General features: G+C 42.5%; 2 protein-coding genes across 4 annotated transcripts in view; one reads left to right on the top strand and one right to left on the bottom strand.

Annotated features, from left to right (window-relative positions):
• Positions 1-470: 470 nt before the first annotated feature.
• Positions 471-2,864, top strand: PPP1R3G (protein phosphatase 1 regulatory subunit 3G). Its single transcript, XM_071736509.1, has one exon. The coding sequence runs from the start codon at positions 656-658 to the stop codon at positions 1,535-1,537; it is 882 nt and encodes a 293-aa protein (XP_071592610.1). The 5' UTR covers positions 471-655; the 3' UTR covers positions 1,538-2,864.
• The window catches only part of LYRM4 (LYR motif containing 4), a 94,168-nt gene continuing 81,659 nt past the window's right edge, over positions 1,735-14,243 (bottom strand). For all 3 annotated transcript variants that reach the window (XR_011724381.1, XR_011724382.1, XM_071736510.1), the window contains one exon: positions 1,735-9,944. Coding sequence is in view for 1 of the 3 variants with exons in the window: in XM_071736510.1 (XP_071592611.1) it covers positions 9,882-9,944 (63 nt within the window). In the remaining 2 variants the exon portion in view is untranslated. The remainder of the gene's footprint in view (positions 9,945-14,243) is intronic.

Raw genomic sequence — 14,243 nt, 5'->3', positions numbered from 1 at the left:
CTCAGCCCGGGGGCCGGCTCCCCTCTTTTTGCCCCCGGGGCAGGTCTGAGACTCCTCGGTGATGCCGACACGGTGCTGGGCGACGTCCTGTTTAATGCTGACTCTCTGCGGGTGCTCTTCGGGGTATCTCCCGATGGGCGGGAGCGTAAATCGTGATGAATGCTAATGAATTACAAAAATAATGAAGCCTGCTCCGGCAGCCTGTGACCTCGCTTTTCCCCCCGGCCTGACTCTACTGGGCGGGGCGGTGGCGGGGGGGACACTGGGGGCACGTCTGGCTCCGCGGGTGCGCTGTCGTTTCCCCCCATCTTCCCTCCAGCGCCCACACACCGCCCGGCTGCATTGCTCGAGGCTCTCTCCTCCGCGCCCCGGTAACGCTGGCCCCTGTGGCGGGAGGCTGCGGGTGGGAGGACGTGCGTGGCCACCCGTCGTGGCCGCCGCTCTTTCCGTATTGCCCGTTCTGGGAGGTCCCGCCCCCGCCCGCAGCGCCGCGGCCGCCCCAGCCCCGCGGGGAGGCTCCGGGCCCAGCGGGTGGGGGTGGGGGGGGCGCGCCCCCCGCCCGGGGCCTGCGGCGGGGGCGCCGGATAAAGCGGTGCCGGCCCGTCCGGCTGCTGCCATAGGGGCGGCCGGGACCGGCCCAGCGGGGCGCCCCGCCATGGCGAGCCCCGCACGCCCGCGGCAGGAGCTGGCGGTGGAGGAGCGGCGACTCCTCGGCGCGGCCCCGACGGTGCCCCGCGAAGCCAGGCGGGAGGCGGCGGGGGAGCGACTGGCGCTGCTGGAGCTGCGGCGCTGCAGACGACCGCCGTCCCCCGGCCCCGGCGAGCGGAGGGAGGTGGGGGAGGAGGAGGAAGAGGAGGAGGAGGAGGAGGAGGAAGCGGCGGCGGGCGAAGACTGTTGCAGCAAGTGCAAGAAGCGGGTGCAGTTCGCCGACTCGCTGGGGCTGAGCCTGGCCAGCGTCAAGCACTTCAGCGACGCCGAGGAGCCGCAAGTGCCGCCCGCCGCGCTCTCCCGCCTGCAGAGCCCTCCCGACGAGGAGCGGGACCCGCCGCCGCTCTGCGGGCACCCCCGCCCGCCCGCCCTGAGCCTGCTGCCCGACTTCCCCGACGGCGGCGAGCCCAGCGCCGAGCGGCTGCGGCGGCAGCGCGTCTGCCTGGAGCGGCTGGGGCGGCCCCCGGCGCCCACCGACGTGCGGGGCACGGTGCAAGTGCTGGGCGGCCCCGGCCCCAAGGAGGTGACGGTGCGCTACACCTTTAACGAGTGGCTCTCCTTCCTGGACGTGCCGGCCTCCCCCCTGCCACCGGCCCCGGCGGCCGCCGGAGATCCGCCAGCCGAGCGCTACAGCTTCGCCTTGAGCGTCCCGCCCGGCCTGCGGGAAGGCTCTGCCCTCCACTTCGCCATCCGCTACCGCAGCTCTCAGGGCGAGTACTGGGACAACAACGGCGGCCGCAACTACACCCTGCGGTGCTGCGGCTCCCCCGGGGGCGGCCCCGCCGCCTCTTCCAGCTGCCTGCCGCCCCCCGCCGCCCCCCGCTACTAATTCCAGCCGGACGAGGGGAGGGAGCCGGGAGGGCCCGGCCGGGCGGGGGGCGGTGCAGCCGGGGGCCTGGCTCGGGAGAACGACCGCCAGCACACGAGGCAGCCGTCCCGGAGACGACCCTAAGTCTGGTGTTTCTGCCAGTGAAAGATGGATGTGCGTAGGCTTGCATTGCTGTGGCTTGTGGAATCGTTTCCCTGTTTGTTTTTTTTTTTGAGAGAGAGAACAAGGAGACTGAGTAGTGTGGGCTTTGCTTTTCCCTTCTTGAAGTGAATTTTTGAGGTCTTTGATTTGGGCTTGACATCACTTACCCGATTAGGCAGAAATGCACGGAGCATTTGCATGAAAACTTAACGGCGTGTTCTCTACAGATTCAAAGTACCATCCAACCCCTGTTTTCCCGTTCTGACATCCGTTTCAAAGACACAGTACTGCAACAGCAACGGTGTGCTTTGTCTTTTATTATTTTCCGAGTTCAATGGGCTCCGTAACAACACGATTCACTGTTGCCAGGACCTGTCAAACTCATGACAGGCTTCTGTGCCCGTCCCACCTTTGCCGTGCCATGTGGCGGCTCCGAGCAGCAAGCAGTCTGTTCTGGGGATGGATCTGGGGCTGGACTGGGCTGCTCTGGTTTTTGTCACTCAGCACACTTTGATACCGTTCCCCGCCTTCCCCAGGCTTGTGTCTAGATCCTGCCTGGCTAATAGCAGCCAACGGGGACTTCCACAAAAATGTTTTCGCTTGAAATAGACTGGTGACTTCTTTTCACACAAATGAGAAGTCTGAAACCGGGACAAATGAGGAGTGAGAATACTTGCTGATGCTGGGTTTGTCAGGAGAACTTTGGTAACACCTTTAAGTAATGCACTCTAAAGGAAAAGATGGTGTCTGTCTCACACACGGTTCTGTAGTTCCAGATTTGGGGAGCGGTGATGGATTTGGATGACCTCACTGGGGAGTGATGATGTAATACAGAGGGGGTGTCCTCAGTGATGAATGAAAACAAGTGCCTTAGTTCAGCTCTCTTAATGTTACCTTTTGCACCACATTTCTCAAGTATTTATATTTTTTTCAACTTATTTTGTTACATGTTTTTCAGTATTTGTATGTTGCTGGTAAAGGGGTTTGTTGGTGCACACAGCTGGACTTTATAGCTCTGGACACTTGAAATAATGGACACTTCACTCTTGCATTGCAAGCCTTGACTACTATTGGTGTCCCAAGGCCTGAAAGTAAGCAGAAAGTACCAATGAAAATGGGTTTGTAAGAATAAAAAAAGCTTTTAAAAAGAGCCCACCAATACAAACAATTTTTCTGAATTGCAAAATGTGACTGTATGCTTATTAGTTTTGTAACCCGGTTGTGCCCCTGTCCTAATGTGTGCAGTGCAGAGGGGATGAAGCTGTTGGTGTGCCTCATGGTAAACCAGAGTAATACCTGAAAATGACTGTAGTCCTGCTAGAGCCACAATGCAAACGGCCCTTTAAGTACATGATGGCCCAGTATGCTTCTGTAAAAGGCATCTCATGCAGAGCTGTGGTGTGAGGAAGCTTCACTAGCACCCGTTGGAAAATACTCCTGTTTTGGTACACTCCACTTGTATTGTTATCTTGAAATCCAGTTTTAAGTTTGGATGATGGAATAAGTAGATAAGATACTGTTGGAATGAAGAAAATGTTTTGACCTTTGGATGTGTGTTCTTCAGCAAGACCTCGAGCGATTATTTTCCTTTTTAAAACAGCATACTGAGAGTTTCCTCAGGTCTTTATTTCCTCTGGAGACATAAAACATTTTAAAGCCCATTATGAGCACCTTTGAAAAATTTGCACCTCTGTAAAATTCCCCATACTTGAAAATAACTCTTCAGATAACCTGCCTCTTCAGAGCTGGTACAGAATTGGAGACAGCAGCAGGTGGGTTACCAGGGAAAATACATGAAGCAGAGGGAGCTTCAGACTAAAATTCCTGCAGTTTTACTAACACACTCGCTGCTTCTGAAATGCAGCCTGCCCTCCCTGCCCCCTAAAAGCCCCTGTATACAAACAGAGTGAGAATTTGGTCAAATATAAAGAGATGCTCAGTTCCTTCAGAAACCACCTTGCTGTTAAGACTAGTACCAGTCACTCTGGAAATGCACTGAGAAAAAGCTCTGTGAAAGCAAACAGAAAGTTCTGTTGCTTTCCAGGTTACACTTAAATTCTTGCCAAAAGCATGAAAGGTTTTAAGGGAGAATAGTCAACTCCACTGCTTCCTTACACAAGTTTGCTTTAAAACTATTGTGCATTACCAGATTAGAGGTTATTATGAATTAGCCTTTCTTCAGATAGCTGTGTCAGTGCAATCGTGTGCTTTTAAGCTGACACGTGATGCTAACAGAACTAATTCTTCATTTAAGTACAATGTAGTATCAGGGGCTTCTGGAGCCAAGTCCTTATTCTGTGTTTTGTTTATTAATTCTTTCAGGGAAGAAGGAAACTTTGCCAAAGACAGGGAAGGGAGGGATGGTGGAGGATTTAAACAGAATTTAAAGCAGGAGCCTATTCTCCTGGGCAGCGGAGCAGAGCTGATACCTTGAATCCCAGCTAACTGTGACTATTGATAGAGAGATAGAAATGCTCTCTGCTGTGCTGTAAACTATGGAGAAAGGGTTTAAAACACCCACATTCAGAAAATGTAACATTTATGTTTTCTCTTGAGTTGTGTGATTTGAAATTCAAAATGCAAGAAACTATTCACTGAGACTAAACAGTAAAATGCTTTTGAGTGTGTCAGAAAAGTGGTGCCATTCTTAAATCCAGCAAATTTTAATAATTAAAGCAGAATATTTTTGTGCTTTGAGAACAGGTAAAGTGCTCTTATTATTAAGAATTACTTTTTGTGAAATAAAAGGGGGAACCTTTCTCAGACAGGAATCAAACATACTCAGTTTTAATAGACTGTACATCTTTGTGCTTCTATGATTTTATAGAAGCACAGACTTCCAAAGTGGGTTTTGAAGACTTCCCCCACACAGTTCTCTGTGTTTTCACAGATGAGGTTACTGGGGGCTACAGAAATGCAAGACCAAAGATTACATTGGGCTGCAGTGTAAAAATCAGATGTGCAGCATGTGTGTACTGAATGCTGCCAACCTTGCATCAGCACAGGGCTTCTTCTCACGGTCATAGTTTGAGATACACAACATAATTGCAACTTTTTTATTTCTTTCCGCTAAGAAGTGTATTCAAAATGAAGTAGCTCGGCTCCAAAGATTTTCAGTTTATGCAGATGTGTTCCCCGACCCTGAATTAAGGGCATATGGAAGAAACATCTGCCAAATGGTTTCCTAGGTGTATATAAAACCAAAAAGTTTGATATATTTGAACCTCTGCAGTGAGTAACTGTGAAGGGCATTAAAGTTAAAGCTTCCTTAAGCACTTTTTTTTCTGCTTATACTTGCATTTAAATTCAGATTTAAATGATCCAGAAAAGGACCGTGAAGCTAAATTTACTTTGGTGTCATCAAGAACTGCAAATTTGCATGCAAACTACTTTTTTATTTAAAGCTGAGGCTTTCAGTCAGGACTTGAAAAGCCTGGCTTCTGCTCCCATTGGCTTCCCTGGGATTTGGATCTAGCCCAAAGTACTGCAGGAAGGTAGGGGAAATGATCTAGGTTTAATTGCCTATTCTGTTCAGAGTCTTGTGTTACGGGGTTAGGATAACATAGTACTGTGATGAATGTTTGTCTGTCAGGGGTTCAAAATCTGCTGTCTATGTGTGGCAGTAATTAAATCACCTTAATTGTTTTTCATGATTCTTTTTAAGAGAGGGAAAATTACTTGCCTTGGATTAGCATATTGCCAAAGACTGGTATAAATATTTATGTGGTACACTCTTTCAATAGAAAGCCTGTACATTCTTCACAGGTCTCCATAGTTCTCTTATTCTGAACACAGAAGAGTCATTTGAATGCACTACTTACCAGCACTTCCCCCTCTTGTAAAGCTTTGGTAGGTATTGGGCTGAACAGTAGAACAGGTAAGTAATTCTGAAAGAAGCAACTCTTGCAACACATTGATGATACTTAAATTTCCTCTGTAAGCTGCAGGATATTTTGAAGGTGAGTATGTTTGTGAAATACATTTGAGAGTTCCAAATATTTTCCTCTTAGAGTTGCTGAAAATATACAACATTGGAAGAATTATTGGCTTCTCTTTTTTCCTGCTTCCATATTAAGCGCTCATCACTATTCTTATATCTTAAAATACTGAAAAAAGAAAAAGTAAAAATCTAAACTCTCAGTAAAAGAGCTACACACCTTTCTTCTTTTTTTTATAAAGGTAATTGAGCAAAACAGTCCTAAGAGTATGAAATAAATATGCCTGTGTTAAGAATCCTGGAACAAAGCAAACAGTATAGTCCTGACTTGAATGCCAGGATTTCACTGTAGATCATTATGGAAAACTCAGGAAAACAGGCAGTGCACAGCTCTTTCATGGCTCTGCTCATGGGTATGTATGGTCTCTGCAGGGAGAGATGCATTTGTGTTGCATGACCAGCAGTAAATTGAGGGGCTGGTGTTTCTTCATAAAATTATCCTTCTACTTGCTGATGTTAGAGGGTGAAAAGAATACTTTAATGGTTTGAAACTCGACGAAGTTTTATGCAGAAATATGTTTCTAAAAATGTGAGTAGTTAGGTAAAACCCTTTTTGGCCTTTCCTAACATTGTATGTTGAGTGCTCACATGCTGCTCTCGTGGGTTGCTTTCCTTCCAGGACAGCTGAACCTTGTGATACATATGAACATCTTGAAACTGAGCTTTCAATTCTGGTAAAATCTCCTGAGAAGCTGTAACATACTACAACAGAAATGCCTGTCCTTTAAACAGTTGATAATATTAAACAAATTAGTTTTTTTCTTTTCTTTCAGAGAGCTGTTTCCAAGTTTATACTGTAAAAGTTATGACAAAATTCAGTATATGTAAGCATTCAAATTCTGGTTCATACTGCTGAGGTTAGCAGTTTGCCAAAATGTGGAGGAACAGGAACAGACAAACATTTTTAATATAGCACAAAAGCAAGCTTGTTTTGCTAAGACAGTGTAGATTTAGTAAAGATATTTATTGAACTCCCATTCTAAGGAAAAAGGACATACTTTTTATAATAGTGGACACCGTACATAGGTCACGCGATCACTCCTTTTGTGTTTTAACTATTCCTGTTGTTTACACTGCTTTGACAGAATCCAACAAAGCTCCTGTCAGCGTGCCAAGAGAGAGATTTAATGAGTATTGCAACGTAAACGGAACTGGTGAGGCACAGAAGGTGCATCCATAAGAGCACAGCAGCTCCAAGGCTGGATCACAGTGCCAGCTCTCTAGTTCACTGTCTCCATCAGTGATGATGAGCGTATGCTTAGCCAAGAGTAAGAACAGGGCAAGTCCATAGGGATATAATACTAAAGACATCCTAGCCTATAAATACCATTTCTGTGCTGGATTTCCTAATCTAGATGTGGTTTCTAAGTATTTTCCTTATGTAGTCTATAGAATTTCAACAATAAAGCACTTGGCGAGCTATGTTTTTATATAGAACTGGGTACACTATGGCAAAATTTACTTAAAATGCGTGTTATGCAAGGAAAAAATAAGATTTTTAGGTAACTTCCAATCATGTACACCTGATATGTACATAACTAGTGGAGGCTGCACTTGCTTGTACGTTGCAAAGAGGGAATGGGAACATAAAAGGCAGTGATTGTTGAGGTTTGAGTAATAAATGCTAACACCCTTGCTAGCTTGACACTTTTGTTAACAACATGGGTAATATTACACAGGCTTTTGGTCCTTTGCAATAGGATATTTCTTAAGTTACTTCTAATAAGTAATGTATAAACACTGTAATGTAAACTGATGGTTAATTTGCAAGAAGAACTAATTTTTCCCTGACTGAGAATGTGAGCTGTCTTCTTAACCTCTGCACTATGGATTGGGGAGAGAGGTAGAATAGAGAGCCTGAAATTTATTGAATTTTTTTCTTGATGGATCACCTCTTTAGAATGTATCCTGAAGGACTTGAGTTTCTTTGCAAGTGTAAATTGTTAAGGGAGAAAGAATCTGACTGGTAACCTTGAGACAGAAAGTAGGAGCAGATGACAAGGATTAGGAGTGCAGCAGTGTTGTAGATACCACCAAAATGTAACAGAAGTTTCAGGCATTAATGGAGAAGTAATCCTCAAACTTTTAATGGAATTTGTAAGAAATTTTACATATTCATGACTTCATGCCTGTATGACAGCATGGACCATCTACTGTATATATTCTTAGTGGAAACTGAATGATAAAGAACTAAAATGGAAAGGTCCTGGTATTCAGTAAGAAATGATTATGTGTTTAAAGGGCCTCTATTTGAAAACATTTTTTTTCGTAAACCTGGTGTTAAATAGTAAAAATATTACTGATAGAATTGTCCCTCTTTATAAATCAGGACTACACTATTTTAAGGGATGCTTATTTTGCTTACCAGCATGCATTCAAAGATCTTGAATTGGTATGCAATGCTTATTCCAGTAATTAAGCTGTGTTAAACACAGACTTTGCATCTATTGTTTAAGGGACCAGGTTTCTTACAGTATAAAACTGGCAGCCCTTACCTCTGAAAGTGTAAGATGTTACTACATTTCTTTGAGTTCATTGGAAGCTTAGTTATTAAACCTTTCTTCCCCTACATTTTCATCATTAACTTAAGTGCACTTAATTATCCAGTTCTGAATGTGAAGATCTGAAATACAGAATCTATTTTACCTATTAGAATAATTATATGCTGTTTTAATAAAGTAGCCACTAAAAGCAATTTACACTGAAATATTTATACACCTAATATGAGAATTATTACTCCATGTTTTTTTTATTTAAAAATGAGAACGGAGGCTACATTTGTAGTCTCAGGTAGTCTCAGCTTATTCTGTACATTTATATTGTTAATAGAATGCATTGTTACACATTTCAATCTAACTGTACAAAATAATAAAACACACTTTAAGTGGTAGGGAAGAATGGGAACTTGATCTAAGTTAGATATTTTGTCTATCCTCTGCTTTAATAATGTTATCACACAGCATGAACAATGCAAAACAACAGACATTCTTAACAAAGATGAATTTTGTGAAGCACGAAAAATAAGGGGAGGTTTTGAAAGCTCACAGTGTTTTAGAACTAGTTTTTAAAAACTTATGTTTTTCTTCTTTAAAAAAACCACAACAGTTGCCTGAAAAAAGGGAAGCCATTTAAAAAGCCTTTCACTACTTAATTTTTCTGCAATTTCTAACAGAAAACAAATTCAAGCACAGCAATGACTTGAGCAGAACCTGATCAAAATTTTTGCTCGTTTTTAATCATACTGCCTTAAAATTGTTGATTATTCTATAGGCTTAATACTAAACAATAAAGAGCTATTATGAGTGTTCCACTTTGCTGGCAAAGCTTTCTGTCAATTTATGACATACTGCACTTGAGTTACTGTCATGGTTAGGCTCTTTTTCTCCTCCAAAATTAATGAGCTTGGTGAAAAAGAGAAACCTTCCATAAAGTCACGTAGTGCTTTCTGCTAATAGCTGCACCTCAACAAATTTATAAAAGGACTTGGTGGAGAAAATACGTTTTAAAGCTCCCAAGCCTCAGTGATGCAAGCCTCACATTCTGCTATTCTGATCTGTTATTTGTTAAAAGGAGGATGAGACTAGTTATTAACTCTTGGAAACTAAAGAATGAATTGGTGAAATTTTGATGTCACCTCCTGAAATGTCATAGGGTGCTCTTTAAGGAAATCACACAGTGCAGCTCGGGCTATTTGCAAGTATCAAAGTCCAGGGGACAAAAACTTCCATCTCTAGTTTTAATATTAAAAATGAACAATGTATTTAGCCATTTAATTCAGATGCTGTATATTTTTAAATTGAACAGGACCAGTAAGAAGTTACTAACTGCGTGAGAGGTTTAAAATCTAACACATCCTTCATGCTCAGTAAGAGAAAAGGTCAGTAACAGAATAATGCATCTGGTTACAGATAGTTTAATGAAGTTTTATTGTCAAAATAGGGCAAGAACTCTTTCATCACATGGGACACACAAGCAAACAAGATTTTAAGACTACCTTACATGCTACCATGAATCACAGCAATATATTTTAGAATATGTGAACCACTAGAAAATAGTACTTTGGTTGCCAAAAACTGAGTCTCCCAGACATTTTTTCTGCTGAACAGAAAAGCTCAGACATGTGCAGTGAGTTTATGCATCTGTATGTGGCACTGTAGGATGCTGAAGATGGTCCAGTGTTGTTTCAGGATCAGAGTTTTCTCAGAACTATGTGTTTCCTGGACTCTCAATAACCAATTTCTGCGTGGAATACATCTGACCAATAGTAACCTGAAATAAAACCAAAATATCAAGCTGAAACTGGAAAACAAACAGGTTATAATTTCAGCTTCACAAGAGAGATTAAAAACAGATCAAGATTTCAGTCGCCCACATACTAAGTTTTTTCATAATGACATTTCTCTTTCTATTGTAAATAATACTGCTATCAGCCTAGACCTTAAGAAAAAATAACAGATACGTAAGCCACATATAAATTCTTGAAAGAATGACATTCAGGAATACTGTTCAAAGCTTATATTAAAAGTTAGCATTAGAAATTAGTACAAAGGAAAAGTGAACAGGCTGTAGGTTCAGAAAAATGAAAAGATGAATATAACGAAATAAATTAGAAGGACAGATATAGTCAGTAGGTATTTCTAATTAAGCTTTTTGGGTGGACAGCCTAGATGTAAAATGGCAGGGTAGGGTGGTGTTTTCCAGTTCTTTTGGAACCCTAATTTAATTCACCCTACAGACAGTGACACCAGCTGTATAGTTAGTTCAGCAGTAACATTTTGCATTCGCTGGAAGTGACCTCATGTGTTCATGAGATGGTATTCACATCTCATATATTTGTGCTTTCTAGTGCAACAAGGAAATGAAAACTGACAAAAATGCAACTTTGTGATGCTTTGATTCCTTTTGTTCTTTAGTACTTTCTAGTCTGTACGGTAACAGGGGTAAACTGTAGTCAGATGCCCAGTTGGTGGTAGTCACAGCTCTTCGCTGATGTGCAAGGGAGATGTTTCATGTAAGTAGAGTAATGTAAGCAGGAGAAAACAGCACTTATTTTAAAACTATGCATAGTGGAGTCTAACTTTTAGTATCTATTAAGTACCTCCAAAACCTGGGTACACAGTATCTCTGTTTCCTTCTCACAAAAAAAAAAAAACCCCAACCCAAACAAGTTCATGTATTTAATTACAGAATCAGGACAAAAAAAGATAGATGCTTAATTACAGTAAGCACTATATATTTAGCAGAATTTAATACTGGACACACTAGGCTTGACAGCAAGCCAGCTCTCAAAGTAGTAAAAAACTAGGGAAAACAAATTTTTTGGCTTTTTTCATTTACTATTTTTCAGGGGAAAAATCTTGGCAGCTCTTAAAAAAAATTGTCATCAACAGCCACTCTCACATAAAATGTAAATAATATAGCCTTTTAGGAAATGAACTATTTCATCTTGATAAACAGCCTTGTCTGAAACTTGTAACACATTGATTTTAATCTTGCAATATTTATTACAAGGGAGGATTTATGAGCCATTCTTAAAGGAACAGAAGTCCTCCTTGCCAGCAAATATCCCCTCTTTTGGCACTCTGAACTAAGCAACAGCGTATGAACAGCTGATTATTTTTGAAATTACTCATGGAGTATGTTGCATTCAAAATATTTAAAACAAAGGCCTGACATGACTGGGGCATGTGTTACCAACAGAAATTTTAAGCTGTCAACACGTGTTACTTATCAAAGAGAACTCGCTGCTCTGGGTTATGTGGCAGGCTATACACTTTAGTTGCTGCTTTACCACAAACCATGCTGTAGTACTTAATTTTTGTATACTGTGTTTCGGAGCCCAAAGAATCTTTAATCCTTTCCCACACAGTACAGCATATTTAATGGGAGGCTCAGAGGGATTACAAAAATGCTGAAACCTGAATTGCATTTTTTTTTTTCTCCACCAACTGGGGAGATAGACGAGGCTGAGTACGTGACCTCTCAGTCAATCATATCCAGCCAGGGCAGATCGTTTTGTAGGAGAAAGGTAGGAGCAGCTGTATGCTGTCCCTGTGCCAAGAGGTGATATAACCTACTGCTGTACCTCTTGACTCACATGCAGTAAGGTCACATATGTCTGTGTTGAGCTGCTTCCTTACTCAGCCACAGGCGTGCAGGAGTTTCAGAGAGAGCACAGCCACGGGTGCTGTGCTGTCTGCTTTTGCTGGGCTGCTGCAGCTTGCCTGCTCTGCTGCCTCCCTTCCAGAAGATTTGCCGTGACATTTTTCAGATGGACTTTGAAACGTAAGGATTTAAAAAAAAAAATTTTTTAGCCTTGAATTTCCAACATCATGATCGAGCCTTTCCCACGCACTTCAGACAAAATAAATAGACCTTCCGTTTATAGCTGCCGAAACCTGACATCTGTAAACATCCACTGCCTCAGAAGGACTGCATCAGTATTTACACAATGACACTCATTAACCTTTCGAATCAAAACAGTGCTCTTACAGTGTCCTTGCCTCACCAGGGTCTAAAGAAAGCACTTAAGCAGCAAGCATCACTGTGCCTAATTCTTCTGAGTAACAGACTTAAGCATTGCATTCTTTTTTCATGTGTGTAACTTGTACATTTACTCTTTTGGCAGGTGGCTCTAAGCCAGTGCAGAGGTCAGTGTAAGGGTATTTTCATTAATCACAGGAAGCTTTTGTGGAAAAAGGCTCTACCCGTTTGCTGAGCAACTATGTTACCCAGAATTTTATTTACCACTGTAAGGTAACACATTGCAAATAAATTCTGCACTGAAGAATGCACAATAAAGAAGCAGTTTGTCATCAGGAGAGGACAATAAATAGAAATACAAAGGCTGCTTTTTATATCGTTTATATCTTGCCAAATCATTCAATGTTTAAATTCTGCCTGCAAAATTATGCACTTTGAAAATAAGTCTGACAAGTCCAGCCCTCAAACCAGACAATTTTTCCTTGTTCAAAGATTTAGTACAAGTTGAAAACCAAAGTCTTGCCTTAAAGCTGAACCCAGGACAATGCTTAGGGGTTCAGAATGGGATTTATCATCAGATGTGAGACAACAAATGAAAATAAGAAATTATTGAACAGTAAGCACTGGTCCATCCTGTAACCCTGCCAGTCTCTAGTTGTTGGTATGTTCATATGGAAACACTTTAATTCCTTGTTCATGGCCGGCAGCAGCAGTAATGGGAAGAAGACACTTCATGGAATATTTTACCACTATTACTTAAAAAGCAAGTAGGAGAGGTTTTCCCAAGATTCCCAAGAGTATTAGAGATGTGTGTGTGGAGAGAGGTGCAGTAAAAATTAAATAGTGGAATTAGGAATTAAGCAGAATAAAGCATTAAAGAATTGGAATTAAATATTGAAAAAAAATCCTTATGCCCTGATACATTAGAAAGAACATGCTGTCACCCTAAAAAATGCACAAATCCACTCAAATTGCCAGCTCTGAACTGCCTTCTCTCAAGTGGTCTATGGTTGGCCAGTGTCTGACCCTAAGGACACCTCTGGCTGGTGAGAAGGTTATGTGTAGCTTACACGCCAAGCCACGCAAGAGGTAAGACTGGCAGGGGACAGTGGTGAGCTGGAGGCAGCCAAAATCCTAGGAGCTGTCTTCCTATCCGACACAGCTAGTGGGATAGACCCATTGCCAATCCTTGCAAAACAATACTAGGTGATCTTCAGCTTTTGAAGGTGGTTGGCATGTCTGATGATTTTTACTCATGTAAAGATTTTACATCAGCTCAGACTTGATGTAGAAGCAACTGCTCCTGTTTCTGTGTGGCTGAAAAAGTGACTCCGGTCATTTTAGAGTGCATGGCTGTGCTCTGAAAAATATGATAGCATCTTTCTTTGACACCTCTGTATGTATTAAAATTTTGATAGCCACTTTAATAACCACTAGATTTTTTCCTCCTTAATTGTATTGGCTCTGCAGTACAAAGGTGGCCGGGTATGTCTTTTTTCTCATGTACTCGACAGAATTATAATTTCATGGTGAATAACCTGTAAGTTCTAAGAAATCCTGCCAAGTGCAGATGAAGATACTTTTCTCATTGTCACCAAACTAGCTGTCACTATCTCCCAGCAAACCCTATCTCCAAACTACTAGTTACCAGCTAGGTAACTTGGATGAGGTCTCACTATCAAATTTCAAGGTGAACGCACTAAAATTAACTTGGTGGCAGATGTGGGGAAAGGTGATTTGTAAAAGTTAAGTGTCAATGCACAGCCAAAATGTACACCAACAGAGAAAGATCTGAAAGAAGGACATCCACAGCTTCAGTCAACAAATACAAAGTCAAAAGAACAAGAAGTCTGGTTTGTAACATTTCCTAGCAGGATGGACACACAAGTAGGACAGACAACAATATACATCTCAGCCCTTGAACGAATCTTTGCACCTTGCACAGCTGGTGATGTATCTTGGTGAAGTTGCCCCATACGTAGAAACATCATCTTCCTAACTGCAAGCAGTGTAAATCAATGCGACTGCAGCCCCTCACAAAGGCACTTTTGCCATCAGTTTCTAACCTCTCCTGTGCCTCATCTC

Source organism: Heliangelus exortis, chromosome 2, assembly GCF_036169615.1.
Source record: "Heliangelus exortis chromosome 2, bHelExo1.hap1, whole genome shotgun sequence".
In the NCBI taxonomy this organism is placed as follows: domain Eukaryota; kingdom Metazoa; phylum Chordata; class Aves; order Apodiformes; family Trochilidae; genus Heliangelus; species Heliangelus exortis.
This window is presented reverse-complemented; position numbering and strand designations above follow the sequence as displayed.